At 45.4% G+C, this 27,761-nt stretch overlaps 1 protein-coding gene across 2 annotated transcripts; it reads right to left on the bottom strand.

Annotated features, from left to right (window-relative positions):
• On the bottom strand, window positions 1-27,761 carry Ccdc136 (coiled-coil domain containing 136). 2 transcript variants are annotated; one of them, XM_071612878.1, is made up of 18 exons: window positions 27,684-27,761; window positions 26,830-26,937; window positions 25,013-25,261; window positions 24,853-24,927; window positions 18,371-18,688; window positions 16,641-16,752; window positions 15,918-16,086; window positions 14,941-15,081; window positions 14,445-14,603; window positions 13,995-14,165; window positions 13,408-13,593; window positions 11,503-11,697; window positions 10,815-11,042; window positions 8,899-9,405; window positions 8,308-8,526; window positions 7,017-7,301; window positions 6,075-6,392; window positions 1-302 (listed from the first exon to the last, which is right to left on the bottom strand). In XM_071612878.1, exons 1-18 carry the CDS (start codon window positions 27,739-27,741, stop codon window positions 192-194), a joined length of 3,609 nt encoding a protein of 1,202 aa, XP_071468979.1. In that variant the 5' UTR covers window positions 27,742-27,761; the 3' UTR covers window positions 1-191. The 2 variants fall into 2 exon arrangements, with proteins under 2 accessions (XP_071468979.1, XP_071468976.1); XM_071612875.1 differs by lacking the exons at window positions 6,075-6,392; window positions 7,017-7,301; window positions 8,308-8,526; ... (4 more) ...; window positions 13,995-14,165; window positions 14,445-14,603.

Below are 27,761 nucleotides of genomic sequence, written 5' to 3'. Positions count from 1 at the left end.
TCTTATACAAGGCAGGAGATGGGAGACAGAAGCTCCCATAAGCCTTTCCAGCTTCAGTGGCTGAGGCTAAGGAGATGGGTGGGGACACATGGGACATGAATGAGGTGGGAGCTCTGGCATAGTGTGTCCTGCCCAAAGGTGAGGGTGGTGGCTCCTGGGGATCTGCCCTTTCGGCTGGCCCAGGTCTGCCATCACTCCATGAGGCAGAACTCTGACTCCTGCGGTCGCATGCTGGGTAACACATACAGAGCCACAGCTGCAATAGCCAAGAATGCCATAGGCTTCCACATCCCAAACATGTTCTGTGGGGACCAAAGAAAAACGTGAGTTTCCAGCCTTCTGAACCCTTCCCAAAGCCAGAAATCACCTGCCGGCTTGTGCCAGAAAGGGACACCTCAGGAACATCATGGTTCAGCTTCTCTCACCTCCCAGGTAAGCGGTGGAGATCACATGGTCTCTTCTTCCTGACACTAGATATGGGGTGCAACACTGTACATGTCACCTCAGGTGACACTTGTGTGTAAGTCTTCCTTTCTCCCCAAAGAATGAGAATACTGGTCCTTAAATGTGGAGGCAAGCTCATGGGCCAGATTGCAGATTCTCCATGAGGATGCTTGAGAAAGGGTAGATGCTGTAGCAAGAAGGGAGAGGGTAAAGCTGGATCTTCAGGGAAAGTGGCCTTTCCTAGTAAGCTTTGTGAAGGAGAAACAACTCAGAGCCAAGAGGAAGGAAGGGAAGTGAAGGAGTACAAGTGCACAGGAGGTCCTTTATACAGCCAGACCTTATGCACAGAAGGATGTCAGTTCAAGGAAATTCAAGGGAAGTGTTAATTGCCCTGAGAAGCAAATGTCAAAAGAGTGTGGACTGGCTTCCTAGCACATGTGTTGTAGTATGCTGAGCCTTCTACACACTGCTGGCCACTGGAGAACTCTGCTGATTCATGGGCAACAAATAACACCATCAGAAGAGATCCACAAAATACCCTTTAAGAAATGAAACCTCAGATAAGAAAATACATACTTGGGGAAATAGTTCCCATTTTTGTTACTCTTTTTACTTATTATGTGAAAGATGAAATTTTAATATTGAGTCAAGAGCTATGGCATAAAGTAAAAGGATGTCTTTTGGTAAAGATGGAATAAAATCCATTAATAAGAATACATTTGCTCAGAGAATAACTGATCTAAAACAAAGATTTTAAGATAACTATAAATAACAAAGAAAATCCTCTAAATTTGTAGAAATAGTTACACGGTGGAACAAGAAATATCTAATAGAAAGCAAAAATAATGTTGGAAGTGCATATACAGACTAATCTACAAAGAAAATAACTGAGAAGGGTGCTAGGAAAAATGTTTACATGCATAGATGTTAATATCCTGATGCACATTGCTAAAAATGTCAGTCTAATGTTCTTAAAGGAGGAAAGAGCTGAAATCCATAAATGCTAACTGGTGCACTATACATTGAGCAGAATCAAGATTCTGGACTGGACACAAAGGAATGGTTTGGGTTTTCCAAAGGAGGAAGTTATAGGCTTCAAGAAATCACAGGCTTCTAGAAATTGCAGGCTTCTGCACTGCATTATTAAATTGATAGATCAAGGAAATCATGTTTTGAGACTTAACCAAGGTGTTTGACAAGATTTTTCTTAAAATTCTTGCAGATAACATGAGGAAATAAGATTAGGATGACCATTTGTTAAGTGGTCAATAAGCTAAATAAAAGAGAACTGGCACCCTAGAAGTTGGATACCCACTGTTCTGTTCTTTTCTTTCTTTCTTTTTTTTTCCGGAACTAGGGATTAAACCCAGAGGCACTCTACCACTGAGTTACATCCCCAGCCTTTATTTTTTATTTTGAAACAGGATTTCACAAAGTTGCCCAGGCTGGATTGAAACCTATGATCCTCCAGTGTCAGCCTTCCAAGGAGTTGGGATTACAGATATGCACCACCACTCCTGGCTTGGGTCCTTGCTTGTGACTTGGATGAAGTCATCAGGAGGATAAAGTCCTCCTGGTGGGCTTGTCACCCCTGAGGATAACATGGAGCTGACAAGGAAAGTCAATATTTTGAAAACAGAGGGCCAAGATAAAAACAAACAAACAAACAAAACACTCCATAGGTTAGAACAATGGACTATATCTGATATGGATAAAAGGAAATTTCTGCCTTTGGATCCAAAACAATCAAATGCTAGTACAGAATCAGAAGGTGATGCTTAGCATAAGCAATGTACAAAGGGGTTTTATAAACAAGACATGAAGCAAATCGATGACATTAGTTACCAAAAAAGCTAATGAGATTTGAGGTTGCATAAACAGAAGTATATGGCATCTTCCTGCTACTTGGAGCCAACTAGAGAAAAGTGCTCAAAATGGGAAAAAAATGGAATTAGAGTTTTTATCTGTAGCTAATATTAAGTCCTTAAAATCCAATTCACAATTTCCAGGCTTTTAGTCACCTCTCTATGCCTCAGTTTTATCATGTTTAAAATGACAATAGTAGAGCTTCCTCCTAGGGTTGCTATAAAGATCAAATTAATTAATATATGTAGTGATATATGGGTGTCCAACACACAGTATGTATTATATAAGTTTATGCTCTTTTGTTATTGATACTTTATGGTACTTTCATATACATTCACTTATCTGATCCTCATAGAAGCCTGGTGAGGAACACAGAGCTTAGTCAAACATAATATATTTGAGGAAATTAAGTTCAGATGACACATTTTGCTGAGACAAAGCTTTGTAAGAAAAGATAGACTCGACCAAGCTCTCCTCACCACTTGTCAGTCACACATTCTACTACACTATGCTACCTCAAGTCAGAGCTTAACTAGAGCTCTGGGAATAAGAGGCTGCTGTGAGAGGAACTTTAGGCAACAATTCTTTCCTCTCATTCTGATAGGGTCTGGTGAGAGGCTACAGCTGGGTGCTTTGGGTCTTACTTTATAGGTACTGAAGACATCTGAGGGTGTGCAGTGGAGGAAAAGATGTAAGGAGAGACTGCTGTCACTAAAGAAGCTAAAGACTGTCATGAAGTATAATAGGAAAGAGAAAAAAGGAGGGGCAGAAAGGGAAACGGTGAGAGGTACCATCAAAAAATGCTTCGGCTGCCCTCCAAACCTATGCCTTAAGCCAACTACACCTCACTTACAGGGATGTGAGAAGAGAGGATAGGGGAGGGAAAGCGGCAGGGAGAACATGAGATTGGAGGCAAAACAGAACAAGAAGGAATAGTGTATGGGTTCCAGAAAACAGGTGGAACCCCAGGGCCATGAGACCACAATCTGCCTCATGAATTTGGTATTCCATTGACAGATAAGATTACATGAACTGGGGCCAACTGGGAGGTGCCCAGAATGTATCAGTCTTGATTTCCTAAGAATACTTACATCTGTAGCTAGTACAAACTTTTCATTAGTACTGTATTCTCTTTAGAAAACTTAGCTTAGGAAATCAATTACAATGGAATCCGGCCTCCAAAAGGGATAATCAGAGAACTAAAAAATATTTCCTGGTATTCTTTTCTAATTTTTCTGAAGACTAGAAGTACCCAAACCAGAGAACTTTTCAAGACAAGGTGCACAATATGGTTAGGGGTTCAGTTCCACTTTCATCAAGGTTGAAGGATCAATTTAGGTTGCTCTCATTTGAATGCTCCTGGGGAGATCAGAAGAATTAAAGCTCTTCTAACCCCTTCCCCCTCCATGGGAAGAGGGAGTGACTCCTTATTTTGTCATCCTGCATAGAAGCAATGATGAGAAATTGGCTTGGGGGTTAAAAAAGACAAAGAGGGCCCAAGGCAGCCTTTCAGACAAACATCAGCTCATCAGAAGTAGTTGGGCAGTTTTGATAGTAGCAACAGTGCTGGGTTAATCCAACTTTTTCCCAGCAAAGGATAGAAACTCAAACCATGCCTTTAGTAAACATTCCAACACCCTGTGCATTCTGTACTCCATGAAGACATGCTCGAGAAGTTATAGGCATTGTGACAGCTGGAGGAAAAGCCGAGGTAAAACAGACCTGAGCATCACCTGTTGTATAGTGGCCAAAGCAAGAAGCAAGCAGCTGAGAGGAAAGAGGAGGAAGCAATACCAGTACCTGCGTTAGGATGATGTCTCAGCCCACCAGCACCAGAGCAGAGCCGATATGACCACCAGGCCTACAAGAGGCAAGGAGAAGATGGGGGGATCGGGGGCAGGGGATGGCTGCAACACGTCAAATGAGAGAAAAGCACAAGGAGAGACCAGGAGATGTGAAATGGTATGAAAAGACATAAACACACGAATCCAACAGATAATGAAGATGAGAAAACAAAGGGGAAAGAGAAAAGAATCCAGAGGTTAAAAATCATGTAGGGTAGAATAGTAGCATTTCTTCTCTGCCCCTGGGCCCTGAGGAGAGCAGAGGAGTTCTTCCCACTGGCAGCCTGCAGAAGTCACAAAATTGAATGGGTTGAGCAGCAGCTAGATCCACATCTGGGGCAAGGCCTGTTTTCTGTCTTGTCGTGTACTTCTCATATCTGGTCAAGCAGGAGTTATCTGCACTTAGACCTTTGCTGTAGGCTGGACTCTGGAAAAGTGAAGCTCCAGAGTAAACTGAGCTTCCTTAGAGAAATAGGGTGGACACTTCCTAATCACTATAGGAAAAGCCCGTCTTTGGCCAGGTCATCTATCTGGCTTATTTTCTATCAAGTTTCTTAGAATTTTAAGCTCTAGTTCCTATGATACCCTAGGAATCTGGTACATTAGTTGTGAGAGAAAGTGCACTAAGACAATGGAGAAGGGTTAGTTCTTTGACAAAACAGTTGTCTAGAGAAACTGAATTTTATAGGCAATAATAAATATACCATCTGAGTGCCCCACAAAAAGAGAAAGTACAGGACCCACTGGGGCAAAGGGGGTAACTCCATGCATAGACACAAGGAATAGACTTGATTTTGAAGTACAAAAATCAGATCTGGCTTTATAAATGTGGTCCCTCAAGATTTCTATGAAGCTCTGAACCACCATGTGGTAGAATATGAGGAGTTCAAAGAAATGTAGCAGTTGCTTCTACGGTCTACATCCTAGGTAGTAGTCCTCTGCCACAAGGTTAACAGAGAACTTCACAATGGATCATTAACCAATGCTACAGAATGAATGACTGGAAAATTCCAGCTATCCTTAGAATTGACTGGGTTATCCTGGCACAAGAGACTTATTTCCTTTCCTGTGTTTAGAGGGACAGAAAGGACCTATACTATAAACTGAGGACTTTCTCAGGAAGTACTCAAACCCCAGAGCCCCCAAAAAACCCAGGGCAGGAATTCAGCTGGTACATACCTATACAGATGGACCAGTTTTTAAGATGGAAATACTTCTGTACAGTTGGTAAATTATGCTTGTTATCCTGGCATACCTCCCCCCATAATACCTCTACCATAATCTCTCAAAGATCCAACAACCAAAGGGGTTAGGGCTATAGCTAGTCATGGACCAGATAAAGCCCCTGTTGTAATCACTCTTATCACCCCCCCCCCACCCCACCCTCATGTCCTGCAGTATTTGGAACCCAACGGGTGGCACAAGCCTATAAAAAGAGATTATCACCTTCCCCATACCCCCTAACAGCAATGACAAAGGTTAAACCTAATATGGTACCAATGGAAAACAGGACTGAGTGACTTGCCCAAGCTGACAGAAATGTTCCGTAGAAGGCCTCACACTATTAAGGTCCTTCATGTAGTGCAAAGACAGGAACGAGGGAACCCTCTTGACAGAGAAACATAACAAGGGCTACTATGCAAATGTAAGGAAACAAGACTCCAGAGATCCCATCTTGGTCCTCAGAAAAGGTGGTCATTGTGAGATGGTTCCATAACAAATTGGTCTAAGCCTGCCATTTCCCTTAGAGGAACTGCATTCTCCAACCCTTCTGCATACCCAGTTCCCTGAGTACCAACCCTTGCACTGGTTTGCCTATGCTCTGATAGAAGCCCATCCTTGGCAGGGCCAGTCCTGAACACCAGGGTGCCTGAGCCCAAGGCCCATTTCCCACTTGATCCAACCTTTGGTTGTGGTTACCTTTTTACTTTCAGAAAGTTTAAGAGGGTTGTTTTCCTCAGAAGTCTCAGGGGAAGAGTCATTGTCATTGTCTTCTTCATTATCTTCTTCCTTATTCTGTTCACTGTACTCTTCATTTTCTTCCTCGTGATCTTCTGTTGTCTTAGCCTCCTTAGTATCTGTTGGCTCAGTAGCTAGCTCATCTGAGTGAAGCTCCATGGTTTCCTCTTTTGTTTCTTCCTGTTTTGGCTCTCCCACCTCCTCTTTCTTTTCCTCCTCTTTTGCTAGCTCATCTAATTGGCTCTGGCTAGCCGTGTAGTACAGTACCACCTCCAGAGACTGCAGGGTGGAGGTAGGGCAGGATGAGGGCTGCTGTTACCCATGAAGAATCCTACTCTCTTGACAGTGCTGCACTATCTTCAGAAAACTATTGCATCATGTTACTGTGCCAGGATGTAGTGCTATGTTCTCGGACTGCAAGCCAATCTCTCTGAGCATAATGTGGAAGGTAGTCACACCTAACCTCTTGGGGCCAATACTCTAACCGGCCATTAAGCCCTTTCAAACAGCTCACAATTCTTGGGCTCTGTGCCTCTGCTTTTCCTTCCCACCCCTCACGGTGACTCTTATAGTGCCCAATCCTTTCACTTATTAGTACACAACTATTCTGAATAAATCCCTTTCCCTGTATCTGGTTGGTCTTCTCTTGCACATGTAACTCAGGAAGAACAGAGGCCCTGGAAATGGGGCTGGGCCAGTGGGAACAGTTGTTCAGCTTAAGGCACTGCATCCTCCCTCCCCACCACTCCTGAGAAAAGGGAGTCCCAACTACTGGTGACACTTAAGGATCCCAGAAGCCTTTGTACAAGAACCTCACCTGGCAGAAATGGCCATGGAGATGATTATTCCTCCCAGCGCCTCCTCCACCCTCCTAACAAAATGGGTGCTAGAGCTGTGACTCACCTTTGTGTTCTCAAAGTTGCCCTCAGAATTGTCATAGGATGGCTTGGTCACCTTTTTCTTTTTAACCCCGTTGGCATTCTTGTTCATGTTCTTATTGCCATTCTTTCCCCTGGCCTCTTTGCCAACATAGGACGACTTTCTCTCTTTAAGCTGGTGGAGTTCTTCCTGGCAGCACTGCAGTTGCCCCTCCAGCTGCTCCTGCACTGCCAGGAGCCGCCCCTGTTCATCCATGCTAGCCTGGTACTGCAGCTGCAGCTCCCGCAGCTTGGTCTGCAGTTCTTTGATCTGTTGGTAGTGGGGCCAATTACCCAGAGCTGGGCCCTTGCAATAAGCCTGGGCCCTGCTTGGGGGTCACTGCTTCAGATATCTACCTGCTAAAGCCCATGAGGAAGTAGACAATAAAGAAAACATTAAACTGGAAAATAAGCCTCTTAAACAGTTTTATAAATAGCTTTTCCCTAACTAGAGGCATCTGAAATTTACATCTGACAAGATTAAAAAAAAAAAAAAAGACAAATTATGGGTTTTTTTGTTTTGTGGGCTTTTTTTTTTTTTTCTTTGCATAACTTGTCCGGGGAATAATTTATATTATTGTTTTGATGGGAACTCCTATATCACCCAATCCATTTCTCTCATAGGTATGTTGACTTAAGGAGCTATGTTGCACACATCTGAGAGTGTACTAGGCTTCCATACCTTCCCTCAAGAAACAGGCAAATTAAAACCCAGCTCCCTAATCTCAGGTTTTGTCTTCCTTGGGTGATGGATCCACCTGGTGGGCACTACTTGGTCTAGTGATCTTTCCCAGATGCATAGAGACCCTTTCACTGGAATGTGAACAACATCAGAGACAATGCCTCCTCTCCCATCCTAGCAAATGCAGAGCACTTTTCTTGGCATTATTGAGAGACCCAAAAGAAGATGTGGTCTGTCCTTGAAGTATTTATAGTTTAGCTGGGGAGACTGGACAAATGCATACAAAATAATAAAGAAAACTGGAAAGTGAAAAAGTATAGCTCCACAGAAGTTCTCTAGGACATAGAGCAAAAGAGAGAAATAATAAAAGGAAGAAGAGGATAGTTCCAGGAGAGGTGTCTAGATTACTAGCTCAGTGGGCACCTGAGAAATGTCCCTCAGATTGAGCGGTGTCCACCACATGCAGCAAACTGCCTGGCCTGCTGGAATTCAGTCTCCCTGTCTGCCGTATATTTGCATTCTCTCTGAAGTAGCCATCCCCTCCTCCGGCTTTTGGGACTCCTAGGAGAAACCCTGCCTCCCTGGCATCAGTTACCTCACTCCTGTCGTTCTGGGGGGCTGCAGATTTCTCCAGGCTTTCTATGCACTCCTTGAATTCCTTTTCACAGGTCTCCAGCTCTTCCCTCAGCGATTTCTGTTGGTCCACCAGCGTGCTCATCTGCTCTTGCAGTTGGGAATGTTCCTCTTGGCTCACCTGGTACAGGGCCTGCACTGCCTGCAGCTTGGTCAGCACCTTGGCCACCGTTTCAAAGTGCTGCAGGGGGTAGGGGAGCAATGACGGCACCCCAAGAAGCTCTGACTCTGCCCCACACTTTGCTAGGCCCTTCCCTGCACACAAAACAGTGGCCACAGGGATCTGAAACTTCCCAGGGAGACACTGTAATTTTCCCCATAAGGAGTATCTGACTGTGTTGATGACAGTCCTCAGTCCTGTGGGGGCACCTCTGTAGGAGAGGGACTGAAGAGGAGGCAGGGTCACCATGAGTGAAAGCCTTGCTTGCTTCCAGGAGTTTCCCAGGTCAGCTCTGACCCCATTCCCATCTCACTTCTTGTGCCCTTCCCCTGGTGACATTTCTCTTAGAAAGACAAGAGCCTATAATCCCCTGCCTAACCTGAGGATGGTTACCTCCATGTCTTCAGGCACAACTGGTTCCTCATCAGCGATGCTGCTGATATAACTCTTATGATAACTGTTAGAACTACTGGTGGTGCCATAACTCTTCTTAGAGATGATGCTGCTGCCACTGGAGAGGTAACTCTTTGCAAAAGTCTCACTGGCACCCATAGTGCTGGCATAGCTCTTGAGGAAGGACTCACTGCTGGCCTGGCTGGTACCATAATTCTTAAGAAAACTTTCCTTGCCATCAATGGTGCTTGCATAACTCCTGTGAAAGTTCTCACTGCTGGGAATCACACTGTCAGAGTTCTTCTTGCAGGACTCAAGGCTCATTTTTATTGAGGGGGACTGCACTTGGAGCAGCTGCATTTCTTCCAGGCAGAGCTGCATCTCTGCCTGCAGCCTCTTCCGCTCCTCTAGGAGCCTCCCATGCTCCTGCTGCAATAGCTCCTGTTCCTTCTGACTGGAGATATACAGCGCCTTCAGAGCCTGTAGATCCTCCAGGAGCAACTTGGACTGCCAGGGGTAGGGGTGGGAGACATCACCATTACTCTAAAAGACATTTCAGTCCCAGTGTCTAAGTGCATACCTAAGAGGAGTGCATACCTACCCTTCAGACTCCCCAGACCTATATCTTTGACTTAAGCCTCCAGGTGATTGGGCATGTGTCAGCTTTCTGTACATTTGGGAAAATATTCCCAGGGCAGATACTCCATGATTTGGGGGTTCCCACTTCTGCTGGTTTCTGCACTCTGGCACATCCTTCTCTCCTGAGAGCAGCGTAGTAGTCTCAAGGACATCCTGGCTCACTACCTCACCCTCTTCTTAGTCAGGTATATCCATTATCCTGATCTTTAGGCTTGGTCTTCTACCCAACCCCTAATGTTAAAACCAGCTCTGGATTCAAATGTGCACCTCTAAGTAAATCCTTCCTGAGAAGGTATAGGCTTGGAATCAAGGTCTTATCACTGGTCCTTTACTTCCTGCCCTGATTCTGAACCTGGCCTCCTGGGCATGTTTCCCAGGCTTTCTGGGCCTGCCTTCTTGGCTGCTTATGCCTAGGATGAGATCTGATCAGTTAAGGAAATACTTTATACCTGGATCCCTGTCTCTGTGTTACCCAGGCTTTCAGCCTAGATATTTGATGCCCCTGGAATGTGACCAAGACTCATAGTTTGAACTATTGCTATTCCCTAGTTCTCCTGTTCAGTTTAATATTTGAAGGAACAGATTCAGCCTAAATTAAAGCTATCCACCTGCTCTTCCTTTTTCATGCTGAGACCTCAGACCAAATCTATCTCCCAACTCTGAATAGACTTGCATGGAAATTTCTGACTGTGTGACCTCAATATGCCTGACCTCCTGATAAGAGCTTGAGACAAACCAATTTTCTGGTCGAACACTCCTGATCTAGCCCAATGAAGAGAGTATAGTCAGTATTGAGAACTCTGCATAGGAATGTTTCCTTTGGAGATGAATGGGCTCAGATTAGCCTCATAGAAAGCAGCAAAAGGTTATGTAGATTTTAAAAATGGAGAAGTGTACTTTTGAACTCATAGGAAAAGGATGACATACTTAAGAGTCAGTCCACAGGAATCTAAACAAACACTGAATTGATATTATAAATCTTGAAAATGATATCTCAATGGGACTGAGTCCAATGGTCAGATTACAGACCTCTGGGTCATCCCAGCTTTGTTCTAAGTGCTTGCAGGACTTCAGCTGGCATGCCTCTGGGTGAGGTCCCCAGTGCATCTAAGGCCACATCATAATGGAGCCTATGGTGGCTCTGGCTGGTGAAGGTCAAGGCTTCATCTGTCTCCTGCCAAATAGGCCTTCCTGACTCTGACCCTTCTGGGTAGCTTCTTTCCCTGCAATGCTGGTGTGCTCTGGCGACCCATCTCCCTTTCTTTTCCCATGATTACCTTGTTCTGACCAGAATTTGAGAACTTATGCTTTTTGGCATCCTCAGGATTCTCCAATACTTCCTGGAAATGAGACTCTTTGAGACCTCGTAGCTCTTCATGTGCCTCTAACTGTTCTTTTAATACACACTCTTGGTTCTGTATCAGTTTTTTCTGTTCCTCCTGCATGCCTTGGTAGAGCAGCTGCAGCTCACATAGGTCTTGTAACTTTGCAAGCAGCTCCTGACTCTGAGTAGAGCAGAGGAAGGAGGAAGAATGGCAGTTCAATGGCAAGTCTTAAGCTCCCCCAATCTTTGTTGTTAGTTTCTTCATACAGTCCCCTGGGCACAGGATTGGGGGAAGGGGTTTTCTATGAAGACCTACTCATTGAATAGCAACGACCTCTTGTTTGTGAATGTATTTTGTAGTTAACAAAGTACTTTCAGGTGCATTTCCTCAAGAGGTACTAAAAGTAAAATGTTGCAGATTCCTGAGCATAAAATGTATTTTTAAGATTTAAAGCCCTTATGAGGAAAAACCTGAATTAGCTCTGTGGATCTGTTTAATGTGGGGAGATTGGGAGAAAGGAAGGAATGTCGGCTAAGAAAGGAAAAGGTTCAATTCCCACCCATTTATGTTTCCCAGGGACAGTCACAGTTTTGCAATGCAGCCTCTTCATAGGCAGCAGCCTTTAACTAGCTGTGGATACCTTATTGAAGAGGCCACACTTGGGTGTGGGGTATATGAGCCTGTGCAACTCTTCCTGCAGCTGGCCCTGCTCCTCCTGCAGCCTCCTCTGATCCTCCAGGAGTTCACACTGCTCCATCTGCAGCTGCCCCATCTCCTTCTGGCTGACCTTGAACTTGTCCTGCAATTCTGTCAGCTTGGACACCAGTGCACCACACTGTGGGTAAGGTGGGGCATGCAGGCATGGTTACTCTGTGAAGTACACTTCTGGGGGGCTAGCAGAGCATTTGTGTGCTCGCCTGCCTCCTGTGAATTCCCAGGGTCTCCCTCCCCATTCAATCACCTTGGACTGATCATCCCATGAAGACTGGGCCTCCATGCTAAGGGGGGAGCCCCAGCAGTCAGCAGGCTGCTCTGGATGGGCAGTGGCTTGTTCTAAATTCCCTGTGCCAGTCCCTTCAGAAAGCAGACTGAGCGTGAGTGCTATCAATGCCCCTCCCTTCTTCCTTCCTGTCTTCCTATCTCTGGCTCTTTCCTTTGGTGTATTAACTACCTTCTCATGCTGACAGGAGCTCCAATTCTGATTACTTTCATTAGCATCAGTTGTTTTTGAACCTAATCATGCTCCTTATCAATAAGGACTTAATTTTACTCTAATTTTTCCCATTTTTGTTTTCCTAATCATCTCTTAAAACTTTAGAAAAGTATGAGCCATTACTATATTTGGTTTAAGACTAAATCATTCTATGATTTCGTCTTCTAAGTCCTCTAATATCAAATGACTCTCAGTGCTGTTCTATGACTACAGAACAGATTAGCTTTGTATGCCACCATGCTTCTCCTTTCCCAAAGACTTTTATGAAGAGGGGAGGTGACAAGGAAATCATGTATCTCCTAAACCTGTGCACAGAAAGGTAAGTAGACTGTAACATTCCCTCTCCTTATCTCCTAAAGGCCTCTCCCTAGTAGGAACACTGATGTTGGCCATGGCAGGGATTGCTGTGTATTCTGGCAGAATTCTTGGGCCTTTTCTCCAACATGCTTCAACATCTTTCCACTTCCTATCAGTAATCAGGGGCTGAAAGCACTCAACTGAGTAATGGCATTGGTTTGCCTTTTTTTTTTTTGGTACTGGGGATTGAACCCAGGGACACTTAACCACTGAGCCACATGCCCAGTTCTTTTTTGTATTTTATTTAGAGACAGGGTCTCACTGAGTTACTTAGGTAGGGCCTCACTAAGTTGCTGAGGCTGGCTTTGAACTTGCAATTCTCCTGCCTCAGCCTCCAGAGTTGAATTATAAGCATGCACCATCACACCCAACAGTTTGCATTTTATATACCATGGAAAAAGAAAAAGTAAATAAGGTCTTATTTATCCTACTAGGATTTAATACTAACAGCAATTGAGATAATAGTAACACTCTATTCAATTTAAGAAGGGCAATATCAAGTCTTGGGAATATCACCACACTAAGTCACAGAATAAATCCTGGAAGAGTCTAGGTCCTTCTAATACTCAAGCAGCACTCTAGACACAGACCATACCCCCTAAAAAGAGTACTTGCAATCTGCCTCAGAAAACTGGCTCAGCTTTCTAGTTCCAACAGTAACATGAACCTATGTGTATGTTCTTCTCCACAAATGGCCTGATATCACTGCAGTTGCTAAATCAATGTGCAAACATCTACATACATAGAATTATGCGTGAAAACAGCCAGGTGTGTAATTGCTGGGATCTAGATGTACTTTGAGCTCTGGATCAAAGTCAAGATCAAGGAAAACTGTTCCAAACATGTGTCTCTGCCTCTTCTTCCTGCCTAGGAAGCCCACTAAGGCTCTTGATTGAGAACTTCACCTCTTGCCGCTATACCTCCTCTCTGCAAAGCAGATGCCCAGGAGTGCTTTTCACTCTGCACTGTAATTACCTTATTGAAACACTTTCCCTTGTCCTCAGGAATGTTCTGGGTGTTCTTGAGCTCTTTTAGTTCCAGTTGGCAGAGCAGGAGGTCCTGCTCTAGCTGGTTGGACATGTGCTTCTGCTGCTCCAGCTCATTCGTGCTAGACTCGTACAGCTGCTTCACCTCACGAAACTGGACTTGAATCTTTTTGTTCTGGTTGGGAGAGGCAGGAATGACCATCATCCCAGGTAACCTGCTGTGCACTTTGAATGGGGACTGGGTTTCCATCCTCCCATCCTTTCTAGCTCTGATTTCATTCCAGCCAAGGAGACCTCAGATGGACCCATCCCTAATAGGCTCAAAACCCAGTACTTGTAGGGCTTCCTTTGGAGGGAGTTGGGGCAAGAAAGGGGCTTCCTAGACTGATTTTCTGATTTAAAATCAAAGGAAGCTGTGGGCATTGTGACTCCTACAGAAGGGCTTTCCTGGCACACCTCTTTGCTCCCTTACCAGGAGCTACTCCACAGAGCTTCTAACACACCCATATTTCTGTGCTCTCACCTCCCCAAGGGTCCTGCCTGCCTACACTTTCTATCACCTGGCCCTCCTATTACCTTTTCATCACTTTCTTGCAAGGAGGCCACAATATTCCGAAGGTGCTGCAACTCTGCCTCATGGCACCGCAGCTTCTCCTGCAGCTGATGCTGCACTTCCAGTAGCTTTTCCTTCTCACTTGAGATGTTCTGGTGCTGGACTTGCATCTTCTGGAGCCGGCATAATAACTCCTGCAGTGCAGGGCGCTCTGGGCAGCACTGCAGGGTCCATAACCTCCTGCCCTTCTGCCTGACTCTCTCAGCCACTGACAGGCTATGCAATTACTCCTCCCTCCCTTCACTTTCTGCTTGTCCTCTGACCTAAGGCAGCACTTGAAAGGGGTTGGGGATATTCACATGTGGTACTGCCTAGGCAATGGCTGGACTTATTTGAAACTTTACTCTTTATTTACCTTTCCTTGACCTCAGACAAATACTCTGGGTCATTCCCTAACCTCTGGGTGCTGTTACCTTCTCACTTTGGCTCTCTATAATTGTGGATTTCATGACTTTAAGCTGCCTGAGCTCAGTCTGAAGCTGCACCTGCACCTTCAAGAGCTCGCTCTGCTTGTCCTGGCTGGCATCATACTTTTTCTGCAGATCACAGAGCCTAGTCTTTAGCTCCTCATTCTTGGTGGGGAGGGTGAGGGAGGAATAGTCACTCTCAGGAAATAGCAGACCCCTCTTCAGGTCACTATGGTCCTTTTCAGGGGCAGATGGCTTGAAAAGCTCCCTGGGTCTATGATTTGGTTTCTTTGGCAAGGCAGACACTCAACAATGACCACCATTTCTAGAATGCCATGCTGTGTGGCTTCTATAACTGGCTTCTCCAGTAGTCTGGGACCCTGATTGTAGGGCAAGGGTCAGCAGACCTTTGCCTTTTGCTCCTTTTGTCTAGCCTCTGCTGAAGCAGTGACTCCATGCAGGCCCTCCTACCCTCCTAAGTGCCTCCCCTGGCAGTGTTTACCTGCATGACCGTGTGAGATGACTGAAACCTAAGCACCTCATTCTGGGCACATTTGAGCTCCTTCTGCAGCCGCTTCTGCTCCTCCTCGCTGACACGGCGATGATGCTGTAGCTCTTGCAACTCACAACACAATTCCTTACACTGTGCAAGAAATGAAACAGGGAGGCTGATTTATGACAAGTGCTATATGTGCTCCAGGAATACGTTTGGGGAGAGTATGCATTCCTTTGAAATATAGTCATGTGTAACTTAACAACATGGACTTATGCTCAGAAATGTGTTGTTAGGCCATTGAATCATTGTGCAAACATCACAGACTATATTTACATAGACTGTAATGGTATAGCCTATTACACACCTAGGCTATGTGGTACATATACATATGGCATAGGCTATTACTTCTAGGGCTCTGATGAATTAAACATCACAAGATCAAATGAAGCACAAGAGAAAACAATTCAATCAATAGGCTGAATAACATGGTATACATGGAAAACTGTATAAAAAAAACTTTTGTTATTTTTCTAAGTAGGAGGAGTAACTCTAAAATAATAATAAAAATACAGTATAGTATAGTAAATACATAAACCAGTAGCATAATCACTTATGATCATTATTAAGTACTGTATGTACCTGTATATGTTGTATTTTTATAGGATGGCAGTGCAGGTTTGTTTACGCCAGCATCACTATGAGTATGATACTGTGTTGCACTACCACAGTAGTAGGTGATAGGAATTTTTTTCAGTTCTATTACAATGTTATGGAACCACCATGGTTTATGCAATCCGTTAGTGATCAAAATGTCATTATGTGGCATATGGCTATATTTACATCAGGCAAGTTATCAAGACCCTAGAACACTCTCTACTATCACAGTGCACACCTGCTTTATTAGCCCTGTGCCTATCATAGACCAGGAGAAGGTGAAACGAAAGGGTGGAAAGGGCCTGCCTCCCCACCCTCAAGAGACCTACCTTACTCTGCATGTTATGCATCTGCTGCTCAGCATCTAGCAGCTGCTGGCGCAACAAATGCATTTCAGGATCAGGCTCTAGGAAATCCACTTCTGAGGTCTGAGACTCTGACGATATCATACTCTTTGCTGTTTGACACTCCAGCCACTTCTCTGTTGCTTTTCGTGTCCTGAAAACCAGAACCCACAGACATGTTTGGGGGAACCCTGCCTCGTATCATCATACAAGTGTGCTCAGTTCTGAGGCCTTCTGTTTAGGCCAAAGATAGTTAGAGACCTATTGTGATTCGCTCCTCAAATAAACATGTTTTGAAGATTACAGAAAGTCTCTAGAGCCTCATCTGCAGAGGCATGTTTGGCTCTGAGACACCATAAGAGTGCTGATCCAGTTGGTTTTAAGGATGGGCCTGGTGTCAAGTCAGCTAACAGCCTGGAGGCTTTGTGCCATTAGACTGAATCATGTCTGTGGGGACAACAAAGGAATCTCTTCTGATCTACTCTAGGGCAGAGCAATGCTGAAAACGGAAGAAAATCAAATTCACTGAACTCTTGTCCTGAGACAATTGGGTAGGATCCCATGTTTGCTTCCAAATGGTCTCTGTACCCTTGGGATACCACAGAAAGGTCTGGCTCTCTGCGAAGACAGGAACACTCATGACCCTGGCCTCTGCCTTTCAGGGAATTCCCAAGACAGAATCTCAGTGCCCCTGCCTCCTGGTTGTACCTCTCACTCTCCAGCTGGGCTAGCTGCCCTGTGAGGCTGCTGTTGCTCTCCTTCAGGGTCCGGTACTCCTCATTCAGGAATTGGTAGCGGTCCCGCAGTTGCTGTAATTCTTCTGCAGAAAGCAAATGGGGAAGATGTGAGATCATTAAGGGGTAAGGGGAGCACTGATATTCAGCCCCAAGTTTTAGGAGCTCTTGAGGATTTAAATAAGTTTTGGTTTATCATATATAAAGTTTTTGCTTAACTTTATGATTTCCTCCCTACTATGCTTTTAGTAAAAAAAAGTTGGGAGGTGTGAAGTTTTAGATATCAGTCTGCCAGTCCCTGCCTTTCAAATACATCCAGGCATTTTGAATTTCCTTTACTTCTTTTATCACCACACTGAAGACACTGGCCTAAATGTGATCAAGTAATCTTTCTAGTGGCCTTTTATCTGCTGACAGAAAAGCCCATTCCAATCATGCCCTATCTCATTCTCAAGCATTACAAGAGATCCTGCTGAAGTGCTCCAGCACATGTCCTTAAGCACCAGTTAGCAATTTTTAATGCTGTGATGATACAAACACCACGTTTTATCTTTTCAAAATTAAGAATCATCTTAGAACACTAATTCTACTGACATTTGAGGAACAAAAACTTGCTCTAATTGTACCTACAGTACCTGCTGGAAGATTCAACACTTCAGTCATTTCCAATGTTTCCTCTTTGTTCCAATCAGAAGTCCTTACAATAGTGCAGATTGAAAACTAACAGAGCTGAGTATTAGACTTGATGGTTTTGGTCTTGAATGGGCATTTCATTTAATCCCTGAAATAACCCTGTAAGTTTTTGTTTGTTTGTTTGTTTAAATAAACTTTCAATTTTGGAATAGTTTTAATAACCTAAGTTCATCCAGCTATCGGGTAGAGCTTTATTTCTGAACTCTGGTTTGTTTCACTCCAGCAAAGGCCTTTCCTCTGTGCTAGCCTCCCTCTCCCAGCACTACCAGGCCAAAGGCTCTTCTGAGAGCCTTCATACATCTGGGAAAACTTGCAGTTCTTTGATTCCTTATTCATTGCCTCTGTTTGACCTGGCCAAATATAGGGCTTTCATACTCAGATCACAAATCTAGCCTAGTATAAAGGTAGACTCTGATGTCATGAATCCTAGCAACTAGCTGGAGACTATCTGAAAGCAGCATTGGAAGCTTTCAGGTACCTCATGAATTACTAGAAATAACCTCCCTTCCTCTCCAGCTGTCTTGTGCTCTGATTTTTTTGCCCCCTAAAGTTTCTACTTCGGGGAAAGCTAAAGAAGCCTAAGAATTGCATCCTGGGACCTGGAAAGGAGAACTAGAGGCCTCCCTAAAGTGGTTCAGGCAAAGTGCCACGATGCCACATAAGCAGGAAGAGTTTCCCAAGGTGACAAGTCCTTGTACACTCATCCCAGAACTGGGCACTTTCCCAGGAAGGGCTTTCCCATAGTCAAATCAATAAGAACCCAATGGCTCTCTGGGGAAGAATCCCCAGGGCACATCTTCATGGTACCATTTCTTACACCACCATGGACTGCTTATAAAATATTTGGGTAAGTTTTTCTCCACTACAGTCTTGAATTCAGAATAGAAGTTTTTTTTTTTCCCTAGAGGTTTTCCATGCATGATATAACACAACTCTTCCTCCATCTTCCTATCTATGATCTCTCCTCAGCTTGACTTTGCTGACAGATAGGAGAAGGGCTTGCACTCATACCTTGCAACCCACTAAAGTCCGTAGGACTACTGGTTGATTCAGAGGTCTTTGTTTCCATTTCTGCACGGAGCGAGGCAATCTCCATCTCGTAGTCCCCCCGAATGCGTTCCATGTCCTCAAGTTCATTCTGCATTCGGCAGAGATCCTCCTGCAGGGATGCCATGTCACTCTCATGTTCACTCGCAGAATCTGCTGCAGCTTGCCGCAGATTCTGGATCTCGGTCTGGGCCAACTGCAACTCCTGTTCTATTTCTTTAAGTTCACTTTCTTTCTCACGCTCTAACAAGGAAATCTCCTCCCGTAGATGCCGTAGCTCACCTGCAAAGCCCAAAGGTTGAGTTAAGTGAACTAATCTACCATGTTCTATAGATAAAAAGTTCTAGGCAGACTTACTTCTTGTCTGGAAATTGCTAACAACCTAGCCTCTACCTTATCAGAGAAGTAAAGCATCATATGGCATGGAATGAAAGGAATACCTGAGAAGGGAACAGAGTGACTCTACGAGGCACAGCAGGAAGACAGATTTTGAGGCCTCACACTGAAAGCAACAACTTGGGCTACTATAAACAAGTACTCTCAGATTCTTCTAGGGAATTACCCGACAGTCAAACTCAAACCTAATTGACAATATTTTATTGATACCCTGAGTCCTAAAAATTCCCTAACTAAAAAGTTTTCACAGATTTTTCACCTATTCACCCTCAAAGCTTAGACTTTACAGAATATACTAGAAGTTCTAGATCCAAAACAATATGTAAATGTTGATTGATAAGGGATTGATGATGTTTAAATAGAATATCATGCTGACCTCTAAAAGAAAGTGGCAGATCCATAATGAAGATACAAAAAGACTTCCATATATATGAACTGGAAAGAAAAATGAGCCAGAAAATGTAAGGCATTACCTAATTTTTATAAAAATATATTTATATATAGCATAAAACACACAAATGTACAAAGACACAAGAAAAGGCACAGAAAAGATCTATGCCTCAAAACCCTAAAGAGCAGTTGTTTTAGAAGAGTGGGAGATGTGACAAGGTATTCCAAATCATATATAGGTATGCTGTTTGGTTTTTGCAACAAGTCTCTATGTAATAATATATATTCTTTTCAATTTACAAAAGCAGTGTGTCAGAGCTCTCTGTATCTGTGGAGCATCTCATGATTCCTAGACACAGGTACTCATCATCTAGGATCAGGAGAACCCAAAGGTGGATGAAAAATAAAAGGAATGGACACCAATAAGAATTCAGGATTTAGGAGGCTGGGGATATATAGCTCAGTCAGTAGAGTGTCTGCCTCGCATGCACAAGGCCCTGGGTTCAATCCCCAGTACCACACAAAAAAAAAAAAAAAAAATTCAGGATTTAGAGACCAGCATTAGGCAATTCATGAGGACTGGGCCAGAAGTGTCAGGACCTTCCAACAAACCCTTTGCAGGACATATTCTCCCCAAGCCCCATCTTTAACTCCTGCTCATTCTACTTACCATTAAGAGTCCAACTTTCCCTAGCCTCTTCCCCAACCTCCTCAAAAAGCTAAGAAAATTCCTCTATTAAATGCTCTCATAGCACCTTAAACTTTGCAGTGAGTGTTGTGTAGTCTCCACCTCATTTAGTTGTAAGTTTTATAGACAAAGAACATGTTGGTTTTGCTCACCGTTATAGTTCCAGGACCTGGTATTGTGCAGAGCAGAATGCAACTCAATATGTATTTGCCATATTCATGCATAAATGAGGTAGAGGTTCATATATTCAATAAACTTGTTTCTCCTATGTGTACAGAATTATATGTTTGGGTATTTTTTAAAAATCAGAAGAGAACCTAGACATTCTGTGGGGAGGGCAGTGCTGGGGATTAAACCCAGGGATCCTCTATCACTGAGCCACACCCCAAACCCTTTTTATTTTTAAGATAAGGTCTAGGTTGCAGAAGCTGGCCTCAAATTTACAATGCCCCTAGTCTTAGTCTTTCTAGTGGCTGGGATTACACACATGCATGCCCCATTAAGCTTGAGAACCTAGATATTTTAAAGGCAAATTTAGGGTGTGGTGGCCTAGCTGCAGTCCAAGAATCTGGGAGGCTGAAATAGGAAGATCACTTGAACCCAGGAGTTCAAGACCAGCCTGGGAAACGTGGTGAGAACTTGTCTTAAAAAAAGAAAGGAGTGGAGAGATAACTAAGAAAACAATGACAAATTTGGGCATACCGCAGATATAGAGGCTGAAGGGACCAGGCATCTCAGGGGAAGGTCTACCGCCCTACGCTTGTGAACTCATATGTGCTGTTCTGGTCACTTTTTTTTTTTTTCTCCTAGCTGTCTCCTCTTCCTGGTCTATTGAACAAGTATTAGCTAATGAACTGTACCAAGACCAAGTATGTCCACTTAAGTTCTCTGACTCCTACTTGACTTTTTTTTTTTGGGGGGGGGGGGCGGGGGGGGAGGTACTGGGGCTTGGACCCAGGGACACTCAACCACCGAGCTACATTCCCAGACCTTTCAATTTTAAGACAGAGTCTCCCTAAATTGCTTAGGGCCTTGCCAAGTTGACGAGGCTGGCCTCGAATTTGTGATCCTCTTGCCTCAACCTTCCAAGTCGTTGAATTTACAGGCTTGTGCCACTGTCCCAGGTGTGACTTCCTATTTTAAAGGAAGAAAGTCCTTCCTCCATCCCTACTACTGAATAGCACAGAGAGTTCCATCTCGGAGCTCAGCCTCTACGGGAAGATGCATGAGTAAATGGTCATTAGGATAAAGGCTCCACAACCTGAGGTGGGGTTCCTGTAGGGGCAGACCAACCTCCACTCCCTAATATGCCCTTGACATCAGGGTTCAAATCTCCTTTCAGTACTCTACTGCAGTCCCAGCTCCTAGGCGGAATGAATGTGTGGAACAGGGCAGGACGGGACGGGGCGGGGCGGGGCGGGGTTTGCAGGCCCGCGGGACGGGGCCCATCCGAAAGTTGGGAGTTGGAAAGGCCCAAGCTGGGTTCCAAAGTGCTGGTGCCAGTTGAATGTGGAGCTGTTACCGTCGGGGTGAGGCCAAAGGCCCAGGAGTTGGGCTGCAGGGCAAACAAGTTGATTCTCACTCACTGGTTATGGCCTCCATCTCAATGGCCCCCCCTCAAGAGGTCTCCCTGGGGGGCCTCCCGCAGCCGGCCGGGGTCCGGGCCCCCCGAGGGGCTGTGGCGGCCCGAACCGCCTCTTAACACCAGCTGCCTCTGAGGCCGCGCGTGCCCCCTCTCGACCGAAACGGGCAACGCGCGTGCGCGCAGACCGTCTCAGGTTCCCTCCGGGGCGCGGGGCGCGGGGCGGCCATCCAGGCTGGGACCCCTCCCTGGTCGAGATCTTGGTGATCCTGTAAATCCTGGGAACAATCCTGGTAAGGACCGAAACTTTCTAGAGTACTGTTTTCCCTGGTAGTTCAGCTTCTCAACTTCTCGTCTGTTGGAAAGGAAGAACGCTCCATTTCTCCAAGCAATGGCTACTACTTTTTTTGGATCTAGTGGATCTTTTCCTTCAAAAAAACATGATCTAGCATTTCCTACCTTATAAAAACAAAACAACTCTCCTTTGACCCCTTTCTCTTTGCCTTGATTCTCTTCAAAATGACCAACAAAGTGATCTGTACTCACTTTTTTCTACCTGACCTCCTATTTCCTCTTCAACTCCAATCCAGTCAGCACTGATCTGCACTGAAATGTTTCAGATTCTCCATCTCCCTAACTCCAAGGGTCATCTCACTTGCCTTAGCAACTTTTGACCCAGTGGATCATTCTCTCTTTGAAGCATTTTCTACTCTTGGCTTCCAGGGCATGACAGTGTTTAAGGAATCTCCTGCCACAGTCTCTTGTTCATTTCTCCTTCAATAGGAGTCCTAAATACTGGAGTGTCTGCAAATTGGACACTTTTCTCTCCTCCTCTGGTATTTCTCCATGTGACTGTATGGTCATCTCCATGTGACTGTATGGATTATATTGTATATGTTATACTAATAACTACCAAATCTCTATCTTCAGCCCCAATTTCTCTTCTGGTCTTGGATTCGTATATCTAGTGGCCTCCTTAACATACTTATTTGAATATCTATAGCCATTTCAAACTCATCAGGTAGAAAACCTAAATGGTTCCCCTATTCCCCAAATTTGTTCCTTGCCAAGTTTTTCTTGTCCCAATAAATGATGCCACCACTCACCCAGTTTCTCGAGGTAAAGTCATCTTTCATGTTTATTATCCTCCATCCAATTCATCAGCAAGTCCTAAGGACTTCACCTTCAAAATATATTTCTGAAGCCCTAATCCAAGCAACCATCACCTCTAGTTGGGCAACTGCAATAACTTCCTGATCAGACTCACTGTTTCAACACCCTTTCTTTCTATCCAGTTTCCATCAGTGGCCAAGTGCTCTTTAAAAAATGTACAGCAGATTATATCACCCCAGCCCTGTCAAACACTCACTCTCCCATGGCTTTCTAGTACACTTAAAATGAAAGCCAGACCTCTCTGCTAGTCTACAAGACTCCCTGTAATCTGGCCTCCACCTGCTAACCAGAATTTAACCTTACCAAGATCCCCCACGTATATTTCACTCAAGCCACCAGGACCTTTGTTCTGTCTCTCAAACACATGAAACTTATTCTCACCTCTGATCCTTTGCAGTTGCTGTTCCTTCTGCCTGGTGTGCCTTTCCCTCAGATCTTGAAAGGCTGGATCCTACTCATGATTCAGCTCAAATGTCACCTTTTCAAAAAGGACTTTTCAAACCACCCTAGCTAAAATAAACTCCTATCTTATCCCTTCTCTGTGTATCATATTGTTATGTTCATAGCATTTATTGCCTCCCATACTTGTGTTTTCTTCCTTTCTCCATTAGAACTTACTCTTCAATAGAGATTTTGGCTGTCCTGTTCATAGCTGGCCTTTCAAATATAAAAGCTCTCAATAAATAGTTGATAAGCAAATTAATCAGTGCCATTTTACAGATAAGAAACTGAATCTCAGGGACCTTCCCCAGATCACAAAATTTGTAAGTGAGAGAGCTGGACCCAAAGGGGAACCAAGACCACCTGTGGGACACATCTGCCATTTTTCTTCCCTTTGTTGCCACATTTCCTGCATCTCCCTTTGCTTACATCTTCTGTCTCCTTCTCTTTCCCTCTTCTATACCTTTTTAATTTTTTTAAAAAAATTTGAGATAGGGTCTCACTAAGTTACCAAGGGTCCAAGTTGCTAAGGCTGGCCTTGAACTTGTGATCCTCCTGCCTTAATCTCCCAAGTCACTGGGATTATAGGTATGCACCACCACACCCAGCTTCTCTTATAGCTTTGCTTGCTTCTCTCTAGGCCAGCTTTCTGGACTTCCTTTTTTCTCCATTTATACTTTCATTTGGCTTGATCTCAGTTTTCCCCAGAGAGTCCCTACTGTTTTCTAGGGCAGCTCCCCAAAACCTTCTGGAAGACCAAAAAAGTAACCAAAGCTGCCTCTTTATTGGGTACTGCAGTGGAATATGGGACTCCTGCCTTGCTGCTTTTCCAGAGACAAAGGGACGTGGGTGTTGGAAGAGAGGTTTGTGGGAGCTACAAGCTCAGGTCCTAAGGAGCCAGAAAAACACTCTCATTTGTTTCCCTTAAAGATGCATGGTACACTGTCCGGCCACTTCTTATTGGTTCCCTGCTCCTTCCCATGGTGTCCCTGGAGGGACCAGAAAAAGGCATTTGGTTTGGAATTCAGCCTTGATTACTCACCCCTGGCACTGACCAGGTGAACAAAGGACAAGGGATATGGTGTGGGGGAGAAGGCTGAGAAGAGAAAGGAGTGAACCTGAAAAAATATATGAGGTAGGAGGGCAAGAAAGGGAAGAGCCAGGTGCTGAGCCTCGTGCTATAATCCCAGCAGCTCAGGAAGCTGAGACAAGAAGATAATGAGTTCAAAGCCAGCTTCAGCAATTTAGCAAGGCCCTAAGTAACTCAGTGAGACCCTGTCTCTAAATATAAGAAAGAGGCTAGGGGGACTGTGGTTGTGGCTCAGCAGTAGAGTGCTTATCTAGTATATGTGAGGCTCTGGGTTTGATCCTCAACAACACATAAAAATAAATAAATAAATAAATGTATTGTCCATCTACAACTAAAAAATATTTTTTAAAAGAAAGAAAAAAAGAAAGGGGCTGGGATGTGGCTCAGAGGTTAAGTGCCACTGGGTTCAATCCCCAGTACAAAAAAGAAAGAAAAGGAGAAGGAGAAGAAGGAAGAAGGAAGAAGGAGAACAGAAGAGCCAGGAAGAGATACAAAGAAAAAAATTCAGGAAAGAGAAGAATGGAGAGACAAGGAGAAGAGAAAAAGGTAAGAATAGGAGAAAAAATGAATTGAAAGTATTGCTTTAGGTTATTTTTGTCTTCTATGCTTCAGCAAGCCCCTAGGATAAAGGTAATTGGGTAGCGACTTAGATGGTCACCTCTCCACTGTCACAATCAGGGTGTTACCTTGGAGCTGCTGGATCTGCTTGGTGAACACTTCTGCCTGCTGGGCACTGGCCAGCCGTTCATCCTCCAGGAGCCCTGCAGTGAAAGGGGGTGTCAGCTGGGAAGCACAGAGCCTTTGGGTCCAACCATCCCTGCTCCGCCCTGCATCACAAGTGCTCACCTTGCAGCTCCAGGGAGTCATCCTCATGCTGCCCTGCCAGCTCACGGGTCTCCTCCAGCTCTGCCACCAGCTGGAGCACCTGTGCCCTCAGCTCCTCCAGCTCTGTCTCTGTGAGGCTTAGGCCCCGGTGCTTGCCCAGTGACAGGGAGCCCACACTGCCACTTTTCTGTACTTGTTCTTCTTCTTCTACCTCTTCCTCCTCTTCTTCTTCCTCTTCCTCCTCATAGAGAGCTGGGAGTAATACCTCCCCTAGGAGAGACATCCCACCAGGGAGTCAGTGGAACTTCCTATCCACAGTCTTTCCAGGGCCCTCCAAAACCCTCCACCCAGGACCAAGATGGTAGAATAGTTTCATCTGGTATCCCCTAAGGAGCCCCTGGACGGGACCTCACCATATTCATGATGAATCCTCAGGGTGTGAGGGCCAAGTTTGGAAGCATCCTCTCTAAAGTCTTTTCTGGTCCAAGATCACACTTGGTGGCCCCCTTCCACTGCCATTGAGCTAATGGAGCAGCCTACTGTTGGGTGAACTTTGACCAGGTGAACAAAGGACACAGGAATGTTTGGTTATTCTAACAAAGTTTGCATAGGAATGCCTGGTTCTTCTAGCTTGGTGGTCTGGAAGTGGGCCAAGTAGTCAAGAAGGATTCTGACACTGCCAAACCATCAGGCTGATGAGTTAGTTTGAGGGTTTGTAGAAGGTTAAAAAATTACCCAGATGGCTTGCAAGACATTAGCCTTTCCATAATAAGAAAGCATTGACTGTTGGTGGGTAGAGAAAGAAAACATTGGAATGAAACAATTCCAAGTCTCTTTTTGCAAAAATATTGGGGCCCTTTCAAATGTATGTTAACAAATATATTTTTGGAATTTTCTAAAAGGTCCATGTGGCTTTTTCCTGCTGGGTGTCATGAGGTTCACGCTCCCCTACTGACCCAGGAGGTTTTCAAGGAAACTCTTAGGTACTTCCATTTAAAAGAAAGTCTGGCATCTTAATGCATTAAAAAAACTGGGGTTTGGTGCTGGTCCCCAGCCTCTGGTTGGTGAGCACCCCCTCCTTTACTGCAATGCAGTTCCTGTATATAGCAAAATCTTGTCTGTGTGGGAAATGTCTGCTTTGCTTTGAAATTCTGAATCTTTTGTCTTACTTTCTCTAATATCAGCTGCCTAAGCTTCATCTGGGACACTTGTGTCATCTGACCCCCTCAGAGGGAGCAGAGCTGTCCACATTGAATAAGCAGAGAGGCTTATTGGGGACACTTCATAGGAAGTCCTGGGAAATGTGTTGGCAGCAACAAATGTGTGGTGGGGATGCATGCATGTTGAGAGGTTGGCCTCACCCTTTAGGCTCTGTCTTTCAGGAAGGAAGATATTCTATAGAGAACCAAACACAAGACTTCCATTAGAAGTTAATGGTGGTGGCCCCAGAAAGACAATTCACATGCTCATGTCCTTGCTTTTTAAAATAAGAGACAGCTTGGGATCTGGGTCGTCAGGCAGTGAGAACAAACCCCCTGCCGAAAGCCTGCTTCAAAGCTCTGCCCAACGAGGCCTCTTTCTCTATCTGGCAGCTCCCCCAGGACATACAACCTGGTTAGCTGGGCGATTAGGGCCCCAAAGGGATGTATCCTGAACTTCCATCAAAGCCTGAACCCTGGGGAGGACTGGAGCTCAGCAGCGAATGAGGAGGGGCCCAAGGTGAGCTGAGGGAAGGGCTGTGTCCTGGCTCAGAGCTCTAGGGTCAGAGGGAGGAAGAGGGAGGGATAGGAACTGGGGGAGGAGGGTAAAGGGACAGAAAGCCTTTTGGGAAGACTCACCTTCCATGGCTTGCATCCCACGACGTTCCAGGGACCCCCAGCGTTGGCCTTTCTTCCTCTCACAACCCTCAGATACCTCATAGGAGCCTAAAGTGGTTACTGTGGGTCCTGTGAGCAGGAAGAGAGGAGGTACTGTGGGATGCAGTGGGGCTGGGGACTGCGATGCAGAGGACAGAGAAGGCATGACATCTAGCCCAGAGAGCCCTGGGACTTGTCCCAGTGGAGGTGCCAGAGTCTGCTCTGCTCTGTGATTACCCTCCTTCAGCCTCCTCTCAATGCTCTAAATGGGGTGGGGAACCCAGACCCGCGCTGCCCAACCTCATCGGCACCCCTGTTCCAGGCCGTTCCAGGCTCCTCTTCCTTGCAGACAGAAAGAGAGTGTGTGTCTGTTTACTCTGGGGAACAGGGACGCGAGAGGCTAGAATGAGAGAGGAGGCAGGAGCCAGGGAGGAAGGGGCTGAAAGGGGGCGGTGGCACGCGGAGGGGAGGGAGGTGGGGCGGCGTGCGCTAAGGGGCAAGGGCCAGGGCCGCTCCCCTCCTTCCATCCCCACCACCCCACCCTCGCCGGGCACTCAGGAACCTTCGGGGCCAGAGGAGTGCAGACTCTCGAGTCCCTGCGGGTTGGAAGAACCATCTGGCTGAAGAGATATTACGGCGAGCGCCGAGGGAGGAGCTGTCAGGGGAAGGGAGCCTCAGGCCGAAAGATGGAGACCGGGCCCGGGTGAAGGCCGGGATGGAGTAGACTTAGGACGGAGATCTGGGGAGTAGTGGCGACAGGAGCACTTGGGGGTCGGGTTGGAGGAGAGTGGGGAGAGGAAGCGGGGCGGTGGGAGATAAGGAGGGGCGGCTCTGACCTGGGCCCGGGCAGCTCCAGCCCGCGGCTCCCGCGCCGGCCCCGGCGCCCGCCTCCATGGCCGCTCCCGCCGCCGCCG

The sequence above is a fragment of the Marmota flaviventris genome, chromosome 1 (assembly GCF_047511675.1).
Source record: "Marmota flaviventris isolate mMarFla1 chromosome 1, mMarFla1.hap1, whole genome shotgun sequence".
In the NCBI taxonomy this organism is placed as follows: Eukaryota; Metazoa; Chordata; class Mammalia; order Rodentia; family Sciuridae; genus Marmota; species Marmota flaviventris.
This window is presented reverse-complemented; position numbering and strand designations above follow the sequence as displayed.